At 42.9% G+C, this 25,849-nt stretch overlaps 1 protein-coding gene across 1 annotated transcript in view; it reads right to left on the reverse strand.

Annotated features, from left to right (window-relative positions):
- LOC115461525 (uncharacterized protein PB18E9.04c-like) overlaps positions 1 to 22,316 on the reverse strand; it is a 41,089-nt gene extending 18,773 nt beyond the window's left edge. Inside the window, exons 1-2 of the mRNA XM_030191386.1 lie at positions 22,257 to 22,316; positions 404 to 485 (exon numbers count right to left, since the gene is read on the reverse strand). Of these exons, the coding sequence (XP_030047246.1) occupies positions 404 to 446 (43 nt within the window). The 5' untranslated portion in view covers positions 447 to 485; positions 22,257 to 22,316. The remainder of the gene's footprint in view (positions 1 to 403; positions 486 to 22,256) is intronic.
- Positions 22,317 to 25,849: the final 3,533 nt, after the last annotated feature.

The following is a 25,849-nucleotide window of genomic DNA, read 5'->3' on the forward strand; positions in this document are numbered from 1 at the left end:
CGACACCAAATTGAATGCAATCTTATTTAAAACAGTTAATTAGTTCTATCTGACATCCAGCTCCGCAAATAATGAATATTGAAAAATGAGAGATTAACCTTTCTTTCCAATGCCCATGGCAACCTGCCCCTTTTCATTTGCCAGAAAGTTAAGAATAATACTATGAATACAGTTTTTTTGGTGTTGGAAGCCCACACTCTTAGGCAAGGGAATCTGTTTTTAATACACAATGCAGAAGTTAGACCTTTGAACCTGACAATTTCAAACTTTCAGTGTAAGCTTGCTATAAGCTTAGCAATCTTAGATACGGGGAACAAGTACTACAATTTCCATGAATGCTGAAAAAAGCTGAGGGACTGAAAAGGGCAGTTAGTAACTGAATTAATTTATTGGTTTACCATACCTGCCAATAAAGCGACAACAGCATTCAGTTTGCACAGGTACATTCTCAGTGTGGGTTCTCAGCTTTCAATCAGAAAAGAAACCTACAAGGAACCAAATTTCTCAGTGATTATTGCTGTCTCGTTCACTAGGTTTCACTTCCAAAGACACCAAAGAATACCATCAAATAGAGTTTAAGAGAATCATCTTTTATATCAAAGACATCAATCTACTATGGGGCCCTTTTATTAAGCCACGTAAGCGTCTATGCGCGCCCAATGCGTGTCACATGGCTCGTGAGGTAATTTCATTTTTGGCACGCATCTGATACGTGCATCTGAAAATATTTTCGGACGCACGTATTGGGTGCACACCAAGTGGCATTTGACGCACGTAGGTCATTACCGCCTGGCTACTGCGTGAGACTTTACCACTAGGTCAATGGCTGGCGATAAGGTCTCAGACCCAAAATGGATGCGTGTCAATTTTTATTTTGCCGCACGTCCATTTTGAGCAAAAATTTTAAAAAGGCATTTTTTGCAGGCGCGCAGAAAAATGGATCTGCGCACACCCAAAACACGCATCTACACTACTGCAGGCCATTTTTCAGCGCACCTTAGTAAAAGGACCCCTATGTTTGCAGACATCATCTACCACATATCAGCATACTTCTCTCTTTATACTTCAGATAGTTCTCTGTCTTTTGCTGGTCCAATTTTGAGGAACAAATTGCCAGGCACCATTCAAATGATACCATCAGTACTTAATTTTAAGCGGACGTTCAAAACACATTTATTTGTAAAGTCTCATTAATGATGTTGATCAAGAGTTCATTTGGAAGGATGTCATTGCTGATGTGTTTGTGGATAATTTTTGTGTGTGTATTTTTTTATCTGTAACCCGCTTAGATGATAGGCAGGATATAGATCAAATAAATAAGTAAATAAATACAAATATATAAAAGGTTGAATTTACGGCCATGCTAGAAATGGGCTTAGCACGTGGGACAGTCCTATGTTAGGATGCGCTGGGCCCATTTACTAGCACATCTTAGTAAAAGGGCCCCAATGCACAGAACTTCCTCTCTAGAATAAGAAGGAGATGACATGTGTCGACTGGTCCACCCCAGTTAGTATCTACTGCTTGCCATCTTATCAACGGACCTTATTTTCAAATATTAATTACATGATATGCCTCAAGCACTTTCATAAAATCTTGCAAAGTCCTCTTGTAAATTCTCATAATCCTCTCGTGATTTAGCAGGTTTGGATAATTTTGTGTCATACATAGTAACGTGGAGGGGCATAATTGAAAGAGATGCCCAAGTTTTGTTGAGGACGTCCTCACAAAACATCCCGATGGAGGGGCAGGGAAACCCGTATTATCGAAACAAGATGGATGTCCATCTTTCATTTCGATAATACGGTCAGGGATGTCCAAATCTTGAAATTTAGGTCGTCCTTAGAGTTGCTCGTCCCTAAACTTGGTCGTTTCTGATTTTCGGCAATAATGGAAACCAAGGACGACCATCTCAGAAATGACCAAATGCAAGCCCTTTGGTCATGGGAGGAGCCAGCATTTGTAGTGCACTGGTCCCCCTGACCTTTGGATCTGTCCAGGAACAGGTCATTGGAGACTTTAGCAGGGCTGTTTCAGTTGAATGTAGAGGGCAGAAGCCAGACTGAAGTGGGTCAAGAATAGCTTGAGATGAAAGAAAGTCAAGACAATGGTGGTGAATAGCACATTCAAGTACCTTGGATAGGAAAGGGAAGAGGGAAATGGGGCAATAGCTGGAAGGGTAGGCAGGGTCCAATGAAGGTTTTTTGAGGAGTGGTGTAACTACAGCATGTTTGACGGCATCAGGAACAGTTGCAGTGGAAAGTGAAAGATTGAGAATATAACAGAAGAGATGACAGTAGGAGAGATAGATCTGAGTAGATGGATGGGAATAGGATCAGAGAAACAGGTAGTCAGTTTGGAGAAGGAAAGAGAAAGTACAGTTTCCTCTTCAGTGATTTCAGAAAAGGAGGCAGGGATTGAAAGAGGTTTGAGAGAATGGACTAAGGGAAGGAGAGGTGGAGATGACTTTATTGAAAACTCAAGGTTAATCTTGTGAACCTTATCATGAAAGTACTCAGTCATAGTCTGGGGAGAAACTGAAGGAGGGGTTGGAAGTGAAGGCATTTTAAGGAGAGAGTTCAGTGTGGCAAAGAGACGTTGAGGGTTTGAGCCAAGAGAGTTTGTCAAGTGGATGTAGTAATCCTGTTTGGAAAGTGAAAGAGCCGACTGGAAGGAAGTCAGCAAGAATTTGAAATGTATGAAGTCAGCAGCAGTGGCCTAGTGGTTAGGGTGGTGGACTTTGGTCCTGGGGAACTGGGTTTGATTCCCACTTCAGGCACAGGCAGCTCCTTGTGACTCTAGGCAAGTCATTTAACCCTCCATTGCCCCATGTAAGCAGCATTGAGCCTGCCATGAGTGGGAAAGCGTGGGGTACAAATGTAACAAAAAGCATGGGCACAAGATTTCAGCCAAAGTTATTCAGCAGATTGGGCACAGGAACGTAGGTAGCGGATTCTAGAGGTCAGCCAAAGCTGGGTTTTGGTATGCCTTACAGAACAGGGAATGGGAGGAGTGAGGGTATTCAGGAGCAGAGGAAAGAATAGTACTATAGGAAGAGACAGCCTCACTGACAAACGTGGATAACGTGGTGGTTGAGAAGAAGGATGAAACACTGGCGGAGAAAGTGCAAAAGTCTATAGCCTGAAGATTCCTAAATATGTGGGTGGAGATTGGATGTGACTGGGGGGGTGAGGACGGGTGAAATTTCTGTCTCCATGCACCTCTCTACTGCCCACTGCCAAAGGTGATGCTGGTCCAGTCCTTTCAGTGGTGTGAAAGTTTCTCTAGACTGTGGCCATTTATTTTATTTATAACATTTATATACAGCACCATCCAATGATCTGGATGGGTCACAATATCGCATATACAGTTAGATTAAAAATAATTCCAAATTGCAATACTTAATTACAAGCATATAGAATCAAAAACACAAAACTAAAACTATTTTAAAAATCAAAACATTAAAATTGCATATCATGCAAAAACTCACTCAAAGAGATAGTAATCATATAACTAAGTTTTAAAGAACCTGAGCTTATAATAAAATGAAAACTCTCACCACCCTTAACATAAATACAAATTGGCTGCTGTGTGGTAACAATATTTACTTGGATACTCTTCGTCAGGCTAGTTTGATCAATTTAAGTCTGCATCGGCTTGATGAAACAAACAAGCCTTTAAGCCCTTTCTAAACTTTAACAAGTGGATAATACCTTGTAATTTCTTAGGGAGGCTGTTTCAACGAGTAAGGCCAGCAATTGTAAATTCCTTATATCAAGTCTCTGCCAAATGGTAGGCTCGCACAGGAGTATTAAACAGATTCAATTCTGAACAAATATTGAAAGGATCTTCCTTCTGTAATGCCTTAACACTAACAATATGATTTTAAAACTAACCCTCATATCAACCAATGAAGAGAAATTAAGATTGGAGTAATATGCTCATAACGACTGATCCCAGCAATAACTCAGACTGCTGCATTCTGTACAGATTGCAAAGCAGGTAAAGATGATTGAGGCAAGCCTAAATACAAGCCATTGCAATAGCCAAGATGTGATAACACCAGAACTTGTATAACTGTATGAAAGTTTTGAGAAGATAAATATAGGTGCAATCTATGAGCAAGTCAGAGCTTATAAAAGGCTTTCTTTACTATTGTAGAAATTTGGGCTTCCATAGATAATTGCATATCAAGCCAAACCCCTAATACCTTAAACTGTGTGAGTACCAGAATAGTCCACTGATTAATTGCATGAGACAAAGGCAGGTCAGATGGATTAAATCTACGAGATAAATACAGAGCTTCTGGGGGGTTTTTTGTTTAATATTCAAGGATAACTTATGTTGTCACATCCATACGTTCACCATATTTATACACTGCATCACATAATCAATAGCAGCAGAGACAAAGGTTGTCACAAGGATTATAAACTGGATATCACCAGCATAAAGCACATACCTGATTCCCTGGATACATAATAGAAGGGATCAGGTATATGTTAAAGAATAAAGTAGATAATGAAAAACCCTGTGCAACCCACTGGACAGATCAGCGATTCTCTTATTTATTTTCTCATTAGCATTTATTTATCGCCTCAAGGCGGTGTACAGTAAGAATAAATCAAACACTGGGATAGGAGTGGATAAACATGTGCTGCTGCAGTATGTGCAGCCCGTGTCAATCCTTGTGTGTGTGAGTGAGACTAACAAGTTAGTTACTTCTTTCATTAAAGGCTTGGTTGAAGAGCCGAGCTTCAACCTGCTTCCTGAAGTAGAGATAGTCTTGTGTTAAGCAGAGCCTTTCAGGGAGTGCACTCCAGATTGTGGGAGCTACTCTGGAGAAGGATTGGTTGCGGGTATCACATTGTGTAATGTCTTCTGGAGAGGGTGTGGTTAGTGATACTCCTTGAAAGGACCTTAGTGTCCTTGGATGTGTGTAGAGGGTCATCCTATTCTTCAGGTACTCAGGACCATTTCCTTTAAGGGCCTTGAAGACCAGACAAGAGTTTTAAATTTAGCCCTTTATTGTACTGGTAGCCAGTGAAGCTTTTGCAAAAATGGTGTGATGTGGTCACGTCTCTTGCAAACTTCTATTAGTCTTGCTGCAGCATTCTGAATCAATTGGAGATGGTGCAGGCCCTTTGTAGTCAGACCGTTGTAGAGTGCATTGATGTTATCATGGCATGCACAACTGGGATAAGATTTGCCTTCTCGATGTAAGGAGAGAGGCAGCGTAGCTGTTGCAAATAGTAGAAGCAGCTCTTGAAGGTTGCTTGGATTTGGGAATCAGAGTAAGTGTTGAATCTAACTGTATTGCAAGGTTCCTGACTTGTGATTTGAGGGGGAGTTCGTACTTCCCAAAAGAGATTTTGATGTTAGGTATGTATCCACGTGTTACGGACCCAGAGAAGCTCAGTTTTACTTGGGATCAGGCAAAGTTTGTTATGTTTAGCCCATTCTTGAACTGATGTTAAACAGGTAATCAGTTTAGTCAAGGCTGTAGGTAAGTCAGGGTCAATGGGTATGAGTAGCTGCACATCATCCGCGTAGATGTATAGCTGAGTATACATTGACCGAATCAGCTCAGCTAGTAGCTTTTAGTATATTCTAGCTTCCATAATTGCCCTTTAAGAGCTAGATTCATTAGATGGTGTTCAAAACATTGGCACCAAACAAATCGGTGCTCTCAAAGATGAGCTCCCATTATAGAATTTAGAATTGAGTGCCGATTTCAGCACCCAACTTTGGGCACCAGGACTTACACCGGCTGAAATCAGATGTAATTCCCAGCGCCCAATTTGGGATTCACATCCCCAGTATTTTATAACACTGCATGCAAATTTTAGGAATGCCCCTGATCCACCCATGCACTTCCTATGGCCACATCCCCTTTTTGGTTGTGCACTATGGGATTTAGGTGCACATTGTTACAGAAAGGCACATAGTACAATGGGCTAGATGGTGCCTGAATAATCTGTGCAGAAAAAATATATGCCTAGGCGTATTAGTACATAAGTGTTGCCTACTGGGAAAGACCAAAGGTCCATCAAGCCTAGCATCCTGTATATCTAAATTTTATAGAATAGACTTATATTTCTACGCAGTATACAGAATACGCCGAGTGCCTCTCCAAGTGACCAAATTTGGTTGCATCCATTTAGGCCATGTTTTACTTGGCGTAAATCCCGATTCCTATATTAGATGAGGGTGGGTATATTCTTTAATAATGCATATTAATAATGCCTGCCCATTCCATGCCCATAACCACACCCTCATTTCAACTATGCAACTTGGAATTTATGTGCATCACATTGTAGAATACAATTAGCGAGTTGTGTGTGTAATTCATGATTAATGCCAATTAGTGCTGATAATAGCTTGTTAACATCCAATTGACAGTGCTGACTAGCTAGTTAAGCAATTAAAAGGTGAAAAAGGTACCCATACTCAAATGCAGGCCACCCTTCAGAGGTAGGGTGATCACTGAGAGACCCACCCCACAATAGCCATGCTCCTTGCAACCAGTCACAGAATCTATGACAAGGCAGAATTTGTGTATAGAGCCTGAGCTTTTTCATTCGAACTTGGGGACCATGGGTCAATTTTAGCAGACAATTGAAAAGGTGCCAAGTATATATATAGGTCCATCAAGCCCAGCACCCTCAACAGTGGCCAATCCAGGTCACAAATACCTGGCAAGATCCCAAAAAAGTACAAAACATTTTATACTGCTTATCCCAGAAATAGTGGATTTTCCCCAAGTCCATTTACTAATGGTCTATGGACTTTTCCTATAGGAAGCCGCCCAAACCTTTTTTAAACTCTGCTAAGCTAACCGCCTTTACCACATTCTCTGGCAACGAATTCCAGAGTTTAATTACATGTTGAGTGAAAAAAAAATTTATCCGATTCGTTTTATATACAGAGAGAGAGAGAGAGAATTACAGGGAATGTACGTACAAATCCAAATTGGTGCCAATTAGCACCCAATTGTTGGCACTCATTGGCTCATTAGCCAAAATAGTTGGTCACCATATATAGACTCCGGAGGTAAATGTGGCCCATATAAAGTCTGTGGAGTCCTCACTAGGGGAAATGTGCCCAATCAGTGGGATCTGAGAGGGAGGCTACAGCATCAGTTTGAAGTTTGTAATAGGTGTTTTTATGTTTGCTATTGAAAATGGTGCACAACTAACTGATTCGAAGATGCAGCTGTGGCATAAGGAAACAAAATGAATCAATAGCATTAAATAAGAGGACGGGCATTTACAGCGGAGGAAAAGAAAAACACAGACATAGAGATTGGAATGAATGGGAAAAAAAATATGTGGTAATTAGGGCTGCTTCCAATATAGTATAGGTAGTGTTAGAATACTATTTCAGACCTATCAGGAGGAAGTAAGGTCTTTTGTGGAAATATTCACTCTGGGAAGAAAAGGTTGGCTAGTAGATCCTTTTTGTTTGTTTTAGAGGAACTGGACAGTTCATTGTTCTGGGAGCATGCAACTACATCAAGGAAGGATTTCGGTGTTGATACAATGGCATCAAAATGCCGTATTTAAATTAAAAGTAAACTAGCATAAAGCTGACTGGATTAGCAGCAAACAATGGATGACACAACGGTGCCAAATAGATTTACAGTAAGTATGACTAGTAAACAAAGTACTTTTAAAATAGATGTCAGAGCAGGATATGACCCACAGGCTGCCCTGTCCGGGGTCACTTTTAGTAGTTAATTGCTTTGGTCAGATCTACATGATCCAGGAGTTACCATCACACAATTGCAGAGTTGCACTTTAGCCCTGGATACTTACAAGAGTTTAAGTTTCACATTCCAATACTGATTTAAGAAATGTGAACAAAGGGAACCTTTAATGACACAAAAGTCCAGGATGTCTGGAGAGCGAGGCTTTATTATAACCTATGGCTTCAGGTAACAGCCTACATCTAATCCTGTTCAATGTGAGAGAAAAGACTAAAAGTGCTACAGTTTTTTGTTTTGAGTCAAAAGGTAAAATTATACACTCAGCTACAGCACACGCAAAATAAATCTTAGACACATGCCACGTACTACAGACAGATCTATAACTATGGAATAAATAGAACAGATCAAGGGCCAGCAGAAGGGATAAAGTAGAAGAGATAAAAATAGAAAAGAATGAATAGCAGTGAGTTGTCAAACATGTTGGGGGCAGATGGCGCTGGAATAGGAAACCATATTCTCTGGACATTCTAGAATGTGTGCAATTGTTCATACATTGCTTCTAGTCCCTGTTCACATAGTACCCAGACATTATTATTAATCTTAACATCTTAAGAACATAAGCGTTGCCATACTGGGACAGACCGAAGGTTCATCAAGCTCAGCATCATGTTTCCAACAGTGGCCAATCCAGGATACAAGTACCTGGCAAGATCCCAAAACAGTACAATACATTTTCTGCTGCTTATCCTAGAAATAAGCAGTGGATTTTCCCCATGTCCATCTTAATAATGGCTTATGGACTTTTCTTTAGGAAATTAGCCAAACCTTTTTTTAAACCCCGCTGAGCTAACTGCTTTTACTACATTCTCTGGCAACAAAATCCAGAGTTTAATTACTCATTGAGTGAAGAAATATTTTCTCTGATTTTTTTTAAGTTTACTACTTTGTAGTTTCATTGCGTGCCCCCTAGTCCTAGTATTTTTGGAAAGAGTAAACAAGCAAATCACATCTACCAATTCCACTCCACTCAATATGTTATAGATCTCTATCATATCTCCCCTCAGTCGTCTCTTCTCCTAGCTAAAGAGCCCTACCCGCTTTAGCCTTTTCTCATAGGGAAGTCATCCCACCCCCTTTATTATTTTTGCCACCCTTCTCTGTACCTTTCTTTTTTGAGATGTGGTGACAAGAATTGCACACAGTATTTATTCAAGGTGCAAAGAAATCAGTATTCAAGGTGCATGAGAACAATTTTATAGGCATTTTGTCAAATTTATACTGATAACTTTTTTATGAACACGTATTTTGCAAAATGTTAAAGCTTGCAAAATTCCAAGAAAATAAAAGTTGGCTTAGCTCTGCTCTTCAGCCAGTCTCTGTCTTACATCCTCACTCTCAGGCCAATTCTCAGAACTCCCACACGTAAAGCCAACAGCGCAGATCCCATACCGCCGCAACAGTGCAGAAAAATAGCTCTCCAGTGCTAAAAGGAAATTGTACACGCACTGTAAAAAACAAAAGCAAGGCAGAGGAATGTGCTTGGCACATGCACAGAAGAGTTTTGTGGTAAGTGCAGCTCTTGTGTGCAAGTGCCAAGCTAATCAGATCATGAAGCACATATTGGTGCTGCTGTTCTGTGCCTTTAAATATAAGCTTTTCAATTTTTCTTTTTTTCATTTGGAAGGCTTATATTAATACTTTTCAAGTATTTAAACATCTGTATCATATCTCCTAAGCTAAGAGGCCTCACCGCCGGCAATAGGTTTTAAGAATCAACTTGTCTGTGTGGCAGTTACAAATCAGTATTGGGTTCACCTGTGAACAGTGCAGAAATGTATAGGGCTGAAGGCAAAGCGGACAAACATTTTTATGGAATTTTATGGACAGGCCAATTTCTTGCTCACTTTTTACTAACAGTAAATTAACTGTTTGGTAACCCTGCTAGACAGAACCATGCTAATGTAAGAAAGCAAGGTCTCCTCTTCTTCCCTTCACCCCCACCCTTTTACTTTACACCTCCATTGTAATACTGGCTTGTGGTTTCTTGGCATATTCAGGCACCATCAACCTTTTGTCTTAACCTGAAGAGGGTGTAGTTTACAGAAATTACTCACAAATGTGAGTTAATCCAAGAAAAAGGTACTACTTGTTATTCACTGTTTAACCTTCTGTGTATTTTAAGAACAGAAGATGACTCTTCAGAATTAAAAGGATCATGCAAGAAAGCCAAGGCAAATAGATGCAAATCTGTGGGCTGTGTTTCTCTTCACCACCATTAGAAACTGCATTAAGTAGGCAAACTAGAGGGCACCAAGAGAAAGCTGAATTCTTTCCATATTACTTTTCTTCCTTCTCTGTTCCTGACCATACTCAGCCCCAATGCTCAGAAGCGCTGGATTAGCGCACACATTTGCCACCGCACAATGCTCAGAGGCTGGGAGCACAGGAACCAACAAGCTCCACGAATAATAGCACAATGAACATGCACATGTAGTCAAAGGCATGTAGAGTAGGTCAATTCCTATTCCCCCCCCCCCCCCCCCCCCCCCCCCCCCCCCCCGATGCTCAATGAAGGGCGCAGTAAACAAGGGTGCCCAAACCACTGGAAACTCTACACCAGCTCAGAGCTGGCATTAGGGTGTTGTGCCGAGGGAGGATAAGAAAATGGAACTGTACAGGTACGGGTATTTTCAACTCTAAAACAGACTAGAGAATGTTTTCTTTTTCTTTTCTTTTTCCTGTTCTTCTTTTTGGGGAGTAATATCTTTTTCCTACATTTTTCTGAATATCGCTCTTTCCATAATTAATAATACCTTTATTTATGGGCTTCCTTGGTTTAATTAAGGCTTAAACTCTAGATGTAATGCAGCATTTATTTGTTTCATGCAAAACACTTCAAACAATAGTCCAGCACTGGACTAGAAGGTACAAACTGTTACCTGCTGATTGTGACTCTGCTGCTGTTATTTTGGCATGCAAACCACTTCCCCTAGTTGCTGAAACGCTGCACCTTACTATAACTGGCACCTCTTCCTCTGCCTTCCCTCCTTCCCCCTCTGGTATTATAAGTACATAACTATTGCCACACTGGGAAAGACCAAAGGTCCATCAAGCCCAGCATCCTGTTTCCAACAGTGGCCAGTCCAGGTCACAAATACTTGGCAAGATCCCAAAAAAGTTCAATACATTTTATTTATTTATTTATTTATTTATTGTATTTGTACCCCACATTTTCCCACCTTTTTGCAGGCTCAATGTGGCTTACAGAGTGTAGATATGATAACGTCGTTACATGATTTATGCTTGTTATCCCAGAAATAAGCAGTGGATTTTCCCCAAGTCAATTTAATAATGGTCTATCAATAGAAATCAAACAAAAGAAAACATGGAAAAGAAAATAAGATGATACCTTTTTTATTGGACATAATACATTTCTTGATTAGCTTTCGAAGTTTGCCCTTCTTCGTCAGATCGGAAATCCATGTTTTATTTTGTTTGATTTCTATTGATAACCTTTAAGAGTGGACTAACACGGCTACCACACCTCTCTACTTATAATGGTCTATGGATTTTTCCTTTAAGAAGCTGTCCAGACCTGCCTTTACCACATTCTCTGGCAACAAATTCCAGAGTTTAATTATTTATTTTATTTATAACATTTGTATCCCACATTTATTCTCCGATTCCTATTAAATTTACTACTTTGTAGCTTCATCACATGCCCCCTAGTCCTAGTATTTTGGGAAAGAGTAAACAAATGATTCACATCTACCTGTTCCACTCCACTCATTATTTTATAGACCTCTATCATTTATTTATTTAGATTTTGCTCACACCTTTTTCAATAGTAGCTCAAGGTGAGTTACATTCAGGTACTCTGGATGTTTCTCTGTCCCAGGAGGGCTCACAATCTAAGTTGGTACCTGAGGCAATGGAGGGTTAAGTGACTTGCCCAAGATCACAAGGAGCAGCAGCAGGATTTGAACTGGCCACCTCTGGATTGCAAGATCGGTGCTCTAACCACTAGTCTAAACAGTGGTTTAGTGGCTAGATTTTACAGTCACCAGCACTGAGTTGGATTGGCAGCATTTCAAAAGAAGCTACAGCAGTACCTTATCCGCTGAGGAAGCCGAACGGTGAAACGGGTCCCCGCTGGGATGATGTTTTTACTGCCCTGCACTGCCATATAAAGCTTTTAGTTGTATGGATTTGTCACACTATTTTTGTGGTTAAGGTTGTTTCTGCATTATTAAATATTGTTTTTTGGAGTGGCTGGGGGTTTTTATGACCAATGATAGAAGCTAGTACTGTGACTTCGATGCTGTAAGCAGTTGTCATAGGCATCTGAGGTCTTTTCCTTTATAGTGCCGATTTACAGAGAATTCATGTCTCACTCTTATTTTTGAACTGCATCTCATTAGCATTGAGCATTAGGGAGTTTTTCTGATGCGCTGTTCAGAAACTATTTCTCTGGCTGTGTTTATTTATTTGTCGCATGTGTATCCCACATTTTCCTATTTGCAGGCTCAATGTGGCTTACATTGATCCGTCATGGCGATCGCCATTCCAGAGTAAAAGATACAGGTATAAAGAGATCAAATTTGGAATAATAGATACAGTGGTAATGCGTTACAGTTCATATAATACGTTAAAGTTCAAAAGATGGGTCGATGCGGTATGCCTTGTTGAAAAGGTAAGTCTTCAGTAATTTCCGAAAGTTGGTTAAGTCAGTGTTCAGTACAGCACCGCAGTTTTGAGCATCGAAGCCTCGAACAAACCCATTGGGTGCTCAGGGGTATGACTGCCTCACAGAAAGAAACATATGGGCCCATTTATTAAAATGCTTTTAAAAAAGACTTCCTAGAAAAAATACCACCAAATCCCAAAAACTTCAGAGAGCTAAAAAATATATTGTATGTACAGTTTAAACCCACCCTAAACAACAAGGGAGTACGGGAGAATGAGGGTGAAGCACCCCTATAAATACAAATGAGGCCAGATTTTGTAAATGGCATCTAAAATCTAGATGAGTCCAGAAAAAGTGCTTAATGCTATTCTATAAACCATGCCTAAAGTTAGGTGTGGTTTATAGAAAGCACATAGGGCCGGAGAATGCACCTATATTTAGGCGTGGCCATTTACGACACTGAAAACTTGATGTAAATACCCGAGCCTAAATGTAAATGCATTTCCCTGAATTCTATAACAACGTGTGTAAATCTGAGTAACACCTGTGACACGCCCACACTCCTCCCATGGCAGCGAACCTCTTTTCAGCTAAGCGTGCTGGGATTTAAGTGCACCTCTTTTTAGAATATGCCTTAAAAGAATTGTGTGTAAATTCTAATTATTGCCAATTAGTGATAATTGGTTGTTATCGGCCAGCTATCATCACTGATTGGCCCATTACTCGATTAAGGCGCGTGCCCAATTTAATGTGTGCTACTCACTGCGTCTTATATAAAATCCGGAGTGCCCAAAAGGATACACGAGCCGTTCAAATGAAATGCCCTCGCAATCAAAGGGACATGCAAAAAACGCTCTTTTCATATCACATAACCTTCCTTGGGTCCAGAATAAATCATAATGTGTAAAGCTCAATCCCATATACTACCCAACTTCAATACTTGAATCCAGGGACAATGCAAGGCAAGATGCTCCTTGAGGCAGGGATGAGATGCCTCTGCTCCCCCCCCCCCCTCGGGCCACAGTCTGGCATCTCCCCCTTTCCTTCCTCCACCCCCTTCCCCAAGTTTACTTTCTTTTTCCATTTTCCAAAAGGTGGCGGCAGCAGCAATTCCCATTACAGCCCCCCCTGGTGCTGCCGACCCCCTCCCCCCATTTTAGCCCCCCTGCCATTTTTGACCTCCCCGCCACCACCTTTGACCCCCCCCAGCACCAACCCTTTCGACCCCCTCTTCCCGCCGCTGTCAACCCTCCCCTGCCGCCATCAGGTACCTTTGCTGGTGGGGGTTGGGTCCTCTTCTACAGCGCAGCCGCGTTGCTGATCTGCAAGGGCAGGCTTCTGTTTCTGTGAATCTGACGTCCTGCACGTACAACATGCAGGACATCAGACTCACAGAAACAGAAGCCTGCCCTTGCAGATCAGCAATGTGGCTGCGCTGGAGAAGAGGACTTCGGCTGGCGGGGGTTGGGGACCCCCGCCAGCAAAGGTACCCAACGGCAGCAGGAGGGGGGGGGTCGAAGGGCTTGGCAGCGGGGGGGGGGCAGGGCCCAATCTACAGGGGCTCATGCCCCTGTGGCTCCACGTAGCTACGCCCCTGTTTCCATATGCTGTCCTGCTGCCGGCACCGGCATCTTCTCTACTGCGACCCACCTCTGAAGAAACAGGAAATTATACCAGAGAGGCGGGCCACAGTAAAGAGAAGAGGCCAGTGCTGGCAACAGGGCAGCGTATGGGAATCACTGCCACTGATGCCTTTTGCAAAATGGAAAAGGAAGGTAAACTCAGGGAAGGGAGAGATACTACTCCAGGAAGAGTGCTGCCTGAGGCCCCCACCTCAGTTGGCCTAATGGTAGGGCTGCCACTGCTTGAATCAATAAAGCCAGGATGCCTTTAAATAATAGTTCAAAAGTCATCAAAAGAGGGATCATAATTTATCTTTGTTAACAACAGGTTGCTGCTCGACAGAGGCTCCGTCTCATAACATCTTCATCAGGGGCAGTCCCCTACTATCACTATGTATGGCCCTGCAAATAATCCAACTTGACATCCTTCAATGACCATTAACTCCATTGGCGATCCTGGGCACATTTTAATGCTGGACTTTTGCATTCACTAAGCTCATATTTAATGTGGCAGTAAAATCATACTTTTTCTTCTATTTTTTTTCATTTGAAGGTCATTAATGCACGGCAATTACAAATAATTAATGTGGGAGCAATTACTGCCTCCTATTTAGGAGTCGCTAACTGCTCTCATGTTAAGTCTGTGTTATCCAGTTAGCAAGCACTAATTAGAAAGCTCTAGCTGGATGATGCTACCATGCCCATGACACACCCCTCCCACAAAAGGTTTTAAAAAATAAATAAATAATGTACAGTTAGCACAGAAAAGAGGGAAACTTACTGCAACATGCTTTAACGCATTTTGCAGTGTTTTCTCAAGTGATAAGTGTGCATTAAGGCTTCATGCCTTTTAGTAAAAGGGCCCATACTGTACATGAGACGCTCGGTTTTGGTCATGTTTAATTTCAGGTGGCGTTGAGACATCCAGACAGCAATGTCAGACAAGCACGCTGAAACTTTGGTTTGGATGCAAGGTGAGATATCAGGGGTAGAAAGTTAGATTTGGGAGTCATCAGCATAGAGATGGTAGGAAAAGCCATGGGATGAGATTAATGAACCAAGGGAAGAAGTGTAGATAGAAAAGAGGAGAGGACCAAGAACAGAACCCTGAGGTACGCCGACAGGCAGAGGGATAGAAGTAGAAGAGGATCCACCAGAGTGAACACTAAAGGTGCGGAGGGAGAGGTAGGAAGAGAACCAGGAAAGGACAGAGCCCTGGAATCCAAGTGAGGACAGGGTATCGAGGAGTATGCTGTGATCAACAGTGTCAAAAGCAGCGGAAAGATCAAGAAGAATGAGGATGGAATATTGACCTCTGGATTTAGCCAGTAACAGGTCATTGGAGACTTTAGTAAGCGCAGTTTCGGTTGAGTGGAGAGGGCGAAAACCAGATTGTAGTGGGTCAAGAATAGCATGTGAGGACAGAAAATCAAGGCAGCGGCGGTGAACAGCACGCTCAAGTAATTTGGAGAGAAAAGGGAGGAGGGAGATGGGTCGGTAATTAGAGGGACACGTAGGGTCGAGTGAAGGCTTCTTAAGGAGAGGTGTGACCACAGCATGTTTAAAGGCAGCAGGGACAGTCGCAGTGGAAAGTGAGAGGTTGAGAATGTGACAGATAAAAGGAGTAAGAGCAGGAGAGATGGCATTAAGAAGGTGGGTGGGAATGGGATCAGAGGAACAGGTGGTACTTACCAAACGACCATTTCTTTTTTTTCCACCCTTTTACCCTCTGCGGTAAAAGGGGGCTCTGCACGCAACAAACACTCAAGCTACCGCTAACGCAGGGCCCCTTTACCACCGCCTATAAAAGAGGAACCCTTATTTAGAGTAGAGGAAAGACTTCAATAAAAACCGCGCTACAGTTATAACATAGCTGCTATATATTGTACATCATGGGCACTGATTACTAAGCGTGCTGTGTAGGCACCCACAATATTCCTATGGGCGCCTACACAGCGCGCGCTAAATTTGTGCAGGTGCTAAAAATGCTAGCGCACCTTAGTAAACGGGGCCCCGTGAGTCAAACACCTCCCCCGTCCTTTTTGTTTTGTTTGTACACCACTCTGCTCTGCTCGTCAGTTAAAGCATATAGTAAATTTAATAAAACTATAAACTATTTGTTTATAGAAAATGTTCAATATGATGTGGATATTGAAACGTGTAAAACCTTATTTCCCCATGAAAACATTCTAGAACTTGGTGCAGTCCACGGTTCTTACCCACGTCGATTATTGTAATAGCATTCTCTTAGGCTGCAAGATCCATATCCTGAAAAAGCTTCAGACTGCCCAAAATACAGCAGCAAGACTTATTTTTGGTAAATCACGTTTTGAATGTGCAACACCTCTTCGTGTAAAACTTCACTGGCTCCCCATCAAAGAGTGAATCAACTTCAAGGTCCATACATTAATCCATAAGATTATCCATGGTGAATCTCCGGGCTATATGTTTAACCTGATTGACCTTCCAACCAGAAACATGTCTGAATCCTCAGAAAAATTACCTCAACCTGCATTACCCCAATTGCAAAGGACTCAAGTACAAAACTTATTTTGGATCCAACTTCTACCTGGGCAGCCAACTCTGGAATACCCTCTCCAGACCTATCCGCTCAATCTGTGATTATCTACCCTTCTGGAAAGCACTAAAGACCCATCTATTTAAGCAAGCTTATCCAAATGACCCAGACTAATCTTATGAACCCATCTTCCCAACACATACCCAGAAGACAACAACATTGCTCCAGACTAAATCTCCCACCTTCCTCCCTTCCACATCACCTATCTTTACCTACCTATCTCTTTTATTACTCTGTTATATTTGTTATATTATATTGTTATATTGTTCTTCCCATTATTATGTAAGCCGCATTGAGCCTGCTTTGAGTGGGAAAGCGCGGGATACAAATGTAATAAATAAATAAATATATATATATATATAACTTTCTTTTTTATTGGACATAACTTAATACATTTCTTGATTAGCTTTCGAAGGTTGTCCTTCTTCGTCAAACCTTCGAAAGCTAATCAAGAAATGTATTAAGTTATGTCCAATAAAAAAGGTATCATCTTATTTTCTTTTCCATGTTTTATTTTGTTTGATTTCCTTTAAGAGTGGACTAACACGGCTACCACACCTCTCTAACTTTCCTTCTAAACTGAAAGTATAACTGAATAATTAGCTTTTGGTATATATAGAAAAATTATAAAATTATTTAAAAACAAAAAGGATGGGGGAGGTTTTTGACTCATGATGTGTTATATAGCAGCTATTTTATAACTGTAGCACTGTTTTTACTGAAGTCTTTCCTCCGCCATTTGAGAGCAGACTTTTTATACTTTGATGTTAAAACATTTATTGGTCTGCAAGTCAACCAATACTGAGTTTAGTTGCTCTGAGTTGGGTGCCGTTTATAGAAAAGCACATAACCTCTGATTCTATAAAAGTCTCCAAACCTTGCACACGCATATTTAGGTATGGCCATGATTTGTGCATTCAATTGAATAGAATAACGAGCTAATTAGTGCCAATAATTGGCTTTTTAACAAGCAATTATTGGCACTAATTAGATTTAATTAGGAATTACATGCATAAAGTTAAACGTATGGTCTGAAAAAGGGGGCAAGGAAATGGGAGGGTCATGGGTATTTTGGAGTAGATCGGGGGCGTGGTTTTGAGTTACATGCGTAATTATAGAATCATGGTTCTCTGTGTATAACAGTGGCATAGCTACGTGGGACCACGGGGGCCTGGGCCCCTGTAGATTTGGCCCTGGACCCCCCTGCCGATGACCCTCTCAACCCCCCCTCCCGCTGCCAACCCTCCCCCGCTGCCGCATTCACCTACCTTTGCTAGCAGGGGACCCCAACCCCCGCCAGCCGAGGTCCTCTTCTTCCGGCGCAAGGCTTCGTTCTGTATCTGTTAGTCTGACGTCAGACTCACAGAACGAAGCCTTGCGCCGCAAGAAGAGGACCTCGGCTGGTGGGGGTTGGGGTCCCCCGCCAGCAAAGATAGGCGACGGCGGCAGCGGGGGAGGGTTGGCAGCAGGAGGGGGGTCAAGAGGGTTTCAGTGGGGGGGGCAAAGTTGTTGTTGGTGTGGTGGTGGCAGCAGCAGTGGCGGGGGAGTTGGCAATGGCAGGGGGGTCGGCGGCGCCGGGGGGGCTAAAATGTGCCCCCTCACCTCGGGCTCTGGATTCCCCTCCCGCCGAAGTCTGGCTATGCCCCTGGTGTATAAATTTAGGCATGGGCATTCACACCACGTTTTTGTTGGTGCAAATGGTGATGCCTAAATACTGTTATAAAGAAGTTGAGTTTATCTCTTCTCAACATTTTTAAGGTCTTGTTAGTAAATTCCAATATTCGAACAAGACTTTTCCTACAGAACCAACAGCACTTTGCCATACAGGGACTCCTGAGGCAGGCCTGAGTGGCTGAAACACGACTCGTGTTGAGTCCAGTTTTTAAGAATAAACTCTTGCTGTGAACTTTTTCTGACTCCAGTAGAAGTTTTGTTTGGCATCATCCATCTTGTCGCCTTCGCTGTGTTCCAAATTTGCGAATGACAATCAATTATTCAAAGTCATTAAAATGTCTGACAATGGTACGGACTTGCAGAAGGATCTTGTGAGACTAGGAAACTGGACATCTAAATAGCAGATGACATTTAGGGGGCTACTTACTAACATGCATTAAGGGAATAAGGTGTGATATCAATGCACATAAATTGTGAGTTATTTTACCTTAACATACATTCGTTTAAGGTACTGCAAGCTATATAATAATGAGATGCAAAACATGCAAATGAATGCAGAACACCTCTTTATGTGAGTGGAGGAGTGGCCTAGTGGTTAGGGTGGTGGACTTTGGTCCTGAGGAACTGAGTTCAATTCCCAGCACAGGCAGCTCCTTGTGACTCTGGGCAAGTCACTTAACCCTCCATTGCCTGCCGCATTGAGCCTGCCATGAGTGGGAAAGCACGGGGTACAAATGTAACTAAAAAAAAATCAAATAACACAGCTTGCATTAAACTTCACAAGCTGTGTTATTTACAGAAAAATAATTTATTTTTCCTGTTCGGGAACACTGGGCTGTTAACACGCGGTCCAACCTGTCAAAATGACACAAGTTCTGGGAGATCCCCCTCCCTCTCCTCTCTACCTCAGCAAAAACTCCCTCCTTAGATACCCTCAACCCCCCAGACCCTCCACACAATTTAGTTTCCAAGCATTCAAGCCACCCCCACCCCCACCCCCACCCCCAGCTTATATGAAGGAATCAGTGATGTGAGACTGGAGCAATCTCCAATCACTCCTGTCTTTGCCAGCACAGGATTCAAAATGACACCCATGACCCTTAACAATAGACTATCTCTAGGGGTTGTGGGGCACCATTTTGAACTCTGTGCTAACGGGAACAGAAGCAACTGGGGATTGCTCCTGTCCTTTAACCCCTACACCACCAATGATTCCTTTAAGTAGACCTGGGGGGACTATGAATATAGAAGACCTTGGGGAGGGGCAGAGGCCAATGGGGGTGGGGACAGGGATTAAACACTTGGGGGCTGATATTCCGCCGGTGGGAGGACAGCCCGCATAAGTGCCGTAGTGGATGCTGACCCCAGATATTCAATGCCAGGCCATTTCCGGTGACCTAGTAGGTAGTGTGAAGACTGTAGCCAATGAGAAGCTGGCAGGGACTCCCCAGAGCCACTTGTTCATAGCCGCCGAGAAGGGGGGTGGGGGGGCAAAATTCCCCAGGCCCGGACTTCCGGGGGGGAGGGGCCTGCACAGGGGTTTCTCTCTTTCTCTCTCCTGCTCCTGATGGGACCCGGGTGATCACGTCCCGACAGGAACAGGAGAGAGAAAACTGCGGCGCCGGGCCCCCCTTGCAATGCCTGCCTAGCAGCTGATGGGCCCTCAGGCCGCACATGCTCAGTTTTGAGAATGAGCATGTGCGGTCTGAGGAATGCAGCCGCAGGGGCAGGCAGTGCTGGGCAAAGGAAGGAGCCGCACTGTCTGCAGCTTGCCGGGCCAGCCAAGGTACTTTGGATGGGCAGGGGGGCGGTGGTGGCGGTGGTGGCGGTGGCGGCGGTGATGATTTTTTGGGGGGAGGGGGATGGCGAAGACAATTCTGCTCCAGGCCCGGCGGTAGCAGCGGCCCTGCCCCGGGCCCGGCTCAGTCTCTCAGTGGCCCTGCACTTGTTAACTCGAAATGGAGCATAGATGGTGAAATTGCTTAAAAAGAAATTAGCAGTACTTCATAAGACTCCAGCACTTTAAACAGAGCTATCAGTGGGTTCAATATCATAGCATACATGAATGCTGCAAACACTTCCCTGTATGCTCTAATTTTAAATTTCCTCAGTAACAGACTGCAAAAGGATTCACGTTTTAAAAGAAAAGTAAGCTGGGTGAAAGCATTAGAAACTTGCCAGGCCAGTGGCTCAATGGTTGTGCTGCACACTACCTGGACTGAATCCCGGCTCAGGTTTTCCCTCTCCCACCCCCACCCGTCCAGGGCTAGGAAGCATTGGGGGAAGGGCAGGGAGTCCCAGTCATCCCACAATGGGGACTCCTAGCAGATGGGTTTAGCTTCAGGATTGCAAGATTAGAAAGGTGCTGGGATGAAAGTAGACCCCAGAAAACGACCCTTGCTGCAGTGATTAATATAGGTGAGATTCAGGGTATGGGAAATCCCAAATCATAGTTCATTCTGCCAGATCTCAGTTGTGGTTCTCACTGACCTGAAAGCTGAAAGGAATAGGAAGAAACTGCCAAAGTGGAGCAGTAGCCTAGTGATAACTGTAGTGGAATTTTGATCCTGGGGAATTGGGTTCAATTCCCACTGCAGCTCCTTGTGACTCTGGGCAAGTCACTTAGCCCTCCATTGCCCCTGGTACAAAATAAGTACCTGTATGCACCACTTTGATTATAACCACAGAAAAGTGGTATAGCAAGTACCATTCCCTTTCCCGCTCCCCCCCCCCCCCCCACAAAAAAAATAAAAAGAGTGCAATGTGGTTGTCCTCAGGTATGATGAGATCCTGACAACTCTTCAGCTGTTCTGTTCCCACTGTTCTTGTAATATCCTCACTAAAACAGTCTCCTAGAAGAACTAGATACCTTTCTGGGGTATTAGTGGTGAAAAATGACAGCAAACCAAAGTCTTCTACATATCCACAGCATATACAGAACTTAGAAGCTTATGTTCATTTACAAGCTTCACCTCCACCATGTGCTACAGCAAGAGAACCGTGGAGGGAGGAGGACACACACCCCACCCCTGCAGTGCTCAGTTTCCCTGAAGAGATCACCACTCATAGACTGGACATCTATCTGATGACCACTGAAATGGGACTTGATATACTTCTTTTCTGAGGTTTTTGCAACTATGTTCAAAGTGGTTTACATATATTCAGGTACTTATTTTGTACCAGGGGCAATGGAGGGTTAAGTGACTTGCCCAGAGTCACAAAGAGCTGCAGTGGGAATTGAACTCAGTTCCCCAGAATCAAAGTCCACTGCACTAACCACTAGGCTACTCCTCCACTAGCAACATTCCATGTAGAATCTCCAATAGGGAAAGGGAAATGGGACTTGATATACCACCTTTCTGAGGTTTTTGCAACTACATTCAAAGCAGTTTACATATATTCAGGTACTTATTTTGTAGCAGGAGCAATGGAGGGTTAAGTGACTTGCCCAGAGTCACAAGGAGCTGCAGTGGGAATTGAACTCAGTTCCCCAGGATCAAAGTCCACTGCACTAACCACTAGGCTACTTCATCCCAAAATATGCTACTGTAAGGGAGGGGGGAGTTCAATAGCCTGTCATCGGTCGCCTAGCTTTATTCTAAGGGAAGTAGAAAAGGAAAGAAATACTAGAGACCCTGCGCCAAATTGGGAGCTGAGGTCCAGTGCTGTCTAACACGACATGGGGTCAGGGACCGCCAGATATCTTGACTGGTGGAAAAAAAAACAACCGCTCCTTTTTTGATTAAAAACAAATACAATTTACCATACACTATTCCTAAAATAATAAAACAAACAAAGAAAAAGAAGAAAGAAACAAAAACTTCAAACGAAACCAAAATAAGATTCATTCATCCCCATGTATTTCCAGGGAGCAGTTTGGGAAATGTTCCCTAAAGAAATAATAATAATAATAACATCTGGCAGCCTGTACAGTGCAATAATTCTCTGGAAGCGATGTGAAAGGACTCTCAGAATCAGCCGTGGTCTTACCTGTGCTTCTTCTGCTGGATGCGACTTCTCCACTCACTGCCTCTAGGAAATAATTCCCTGTTTAATCTTTTTTTTTTTTTTTACAGCAGGTTCAGCCAAATGACCGCTTCCAAATAGCAGTGCCTTAAAGTGAAGAGGGCGAGACCGACAGGTGAAATATCGCCTCTGGTAAGGTACAAAAGAGCAATCTCCACCCACCCTCCTTCCCACTATCCTAGGAAGAGCAATTGTTAAGTTCATCAGGAGATGCAAAGGGTGCGATGTACCTGCCGAAACCCAGATGGTATCAGATTTCTTTTGTGTGTGTGTGTTTGTGACGTTTAGCAAATCAAGGGGAAACAGTGAAACTGTTTAAAGAACACGAAAGAATTTTTAAAATGCTAAAGTCTACACAAATTAAGGCGGTGCTGCGTTTATAGCAAAGTTTGAACAACCAGGGCAATGATGACTTATGCATGACGAGGAAGGCAATTTTCAAAGCTACTTCTTTGGGTAAAGCAGCGTTTTGTCTGAAAAAGGGCCTCTTTGCAAATGCCCATCTATGCAAGTGTAAACTAATTTGCCCCTGTTGTCTGGAGGATTCTCAGAATAAAAGTAGACCCAAGAGGCTCATTTTCAAAGCACTTAGACTTACAAAGTTCCATGGGTTACTATATATGTAACTTCCTAAATCTAAGTGCTTTGAAAATACACCTCCAAATCTCTGCAGTTATTTTTTCCTGGGGCAATAATCAAAGCAAAACTACTTCTGTTGTACATAGCGGGGCGTGTTTTTCTTATATGATTTACTACTACTACTATTTAGCATTTTTATAGCGCTACAAGGCGTACACAGCGCTGCACAAACATAGAAGAAAGACAGTCCCTGCTCAAAGAGCTTACAATCTAATAGACAAAAAGTAAAGTAAGCAAATCAAATCAATTAATGTGAACGGGAAGGAAAAGAGGAGGGTAGGTGGAGGTGAGTGGTTACAAGTGGTTACGAGTCAAAAGCAATGTTAAAGAGGTGGGCTTTCAGTCTAGATTTAAAGGTGGCCAAGGATGGGGCAAGACGTAGGGGCTCAGGAAGTTTATTCCAGGCGTAGGGTGCAGCGAGACAGAAGGCGCGAAGTCTGGAGTTGGCAGTAGTGGAGAAGGGAACAGATACATAAACTGGCACAAATCATTCAGATATAAAGAACCCATGCACACAGGCAGTTTGATTAGCTCTCCTTTAATCCATAATGCAACTCTAAACTAGTTGGAAAGTGCTTGTGAAAAAGCAGGACACAAATGGAACATTTTGGAAGTGGGTGGGATACATGGATGGAAGTTAGGGCTGGCGAATCCATTAGGCAGGACTAGGCAGTCGCCTGAGGCAGTAGCTTCTAGGCAGTAGCAAAAGCAGCCGCAGTCAAAACATGCCAACCATACACTCTCAAATAAACAACAGGAGATTCTTTTCCCAGCAGGCAAGATGGGCAGTTTTCAAGTAGCCCATTTACTCAGATTATTCTAGGAGGAGTGATATTGGGCTGGTCATGATTGCTGGAGGGCTAAAAGGCCTAAAAGTTCATTGGGAGGGGGGGTGCAAGGTTAAAGATTTGCATAGGGTGGCTAATACTCTTGCATTGGCTCTGGTGGAAGTTAAATTGAAAGTGGAGGCCATGACTTAGGGGGAGTCTTTTACTAAGGCATGCTCACGTTTTTTGCATGCGCTAAAAATAGGTGGGCGCTAAACATTAGAAATGATGCATTCCCATGGGCGTCTCTAAGCATGTGCTAAAAACATGAGTGTGCCCTTAGTGGGACTGGGATGAGGAATGTCTGCAAGTATGTAGCAGAAGCTTAGCCGAGATCGGGTGGTGGAGCCGGGTGGTGGGAGGTGGGGCTGGTGGTTAGGAGGCGGGGCTAGTGCTGGGCAGACTTCTACGGTCTGTGCCCTGAAAATGACAGATACAAATCAAGGTAAGGTATACACAAAAAGTAGCACATATTTTATCTTGTTGGGCAGACTGGATGGACCGTGCAGGTCTTTTTCTGCCGTCATTTACTATGTTACTATGATATTATGTTACTATGTGTGTGTCAGAGCAAGTGGATTTTGGGTGGGTGTGCGACTGAGAGTATGCCTGTATGGGTACTGGGTTCAAATCCCACTACAGCTCCATGTGATTCTGGGCAAGTCAGTTAACCCTCTAGTGCCCCAGGCACAAAATAAGTATGTGTATATAATATGTAAACAGCTTTGACTGTAACCACAGAAAGGCAGTCTATCAAATCCCATCCCCTTTCTAGACACACTTGACCAGTCATACTCAATATTATTTACACCATGATCAATTTTCAGCTGGCACTATGTGTTCTGAGTGCCACTGTCCATACAGGCAGTGGTACTGAATATGTGTCGACAGTGCAATTGGGCACTATTCATTTATTTTTCCACATGCTAGTCAGGCCTGAGAAGTATAAGTGATCCATATAAAAGGCAAGTTGATAATAGGGTACCACATTTACACGCCATTTGAAAGTATAGAATATGGTCAGTTTTGCAGGTAAATGTACACTTACACATGTAAGGCAGAAAAACACCTAAGCACTATTCTGTAAAGCACACATAAGATACTTGCCTACAGATTCTACATTTGGCACCCAAGATTGCATGTGATCCTGAAATTTGTGCGCAAATAAATTAGTTAATGAGCCATTAACAATCAATAATTGTTAATCAATTATTGATGTTAATTGGCTCTAACTTAGATTTGCACATGGATCTGACTGCATATGAGTCTATAAAGATCCGCACCCAAATCCTCTTGTGCGCTATAAGAAGGGCATGGGCAGGTCAGGATGTTCCAAAGAATCAACATTCCGTGTTATAGAATTTTGGGGACTGAGCACCAGGATTTACACCAGGTGCTGTTGGGCACCAGAATATGTGCTAAGCACTGCTCTAAAAAGAACACTCAGCCCAGAGCACCCTTTAAAATATAGCGCAGAGCACGAATTTTTCCTGGTACCTACTTTTTCATGCCTCTTACTGAATCTGGCCATTCACATGGAAGCTGAGGCTACCACTTATATGTGCAATTTACAGATTACAGTAAGTTATATCCACCCTTGCTGCATTTGAATGGAGTGGAGGAGTAGCCTAATGCAGGGTGGGCTGAGAACCTGTAGAACCAGATTCAGTTCCCACTGCAGCTTGTGACCCAGAGCAAGTCACTTAACCCTCTGTTGCCCCAGGTACAAAACTTAGATTGTGAGTCCACTAGGAACAGAGAATAAGTATAAACCACTTTTGTTGTACCACAGAAAGGTGGTTTATCAAATCCATAGCCCCTATGTGTAAGATGTACTGATACTGTGTTACTCTAATATTTTAGAATGGAATCTTGGTTACTCTAGTATTCTAAAATGGAATCTGGGCTACACTAGCATTGTAGAATGGAATCTGGGCACCCAGGTCCCATTGTCGAATAGGCTATCAGGGCACCCACTTATAGAATTAACTTTATAAATATTGCTGTTATCCACATGATTCCCTGGCTCTCATTCCACCCCAAACCTGGCCCCTTCTTATAAGCATAGCATTGGGGTATTCAGATAGGACA

Source organism: Microcaecilia unicolor, chromosome 1, assembly GCF_901765095.1.
Source record: "Microcaecilia unicolor chromosome 1, aMicUni1.1, whole genome shotgun sequence".
Lineage (NCBI taxonomy): Eukaryota > Metazoa > Chordata > Amphibia > Gymnophiona > Siphonopidae > Microcaecilia > Microcaecilia unicolor.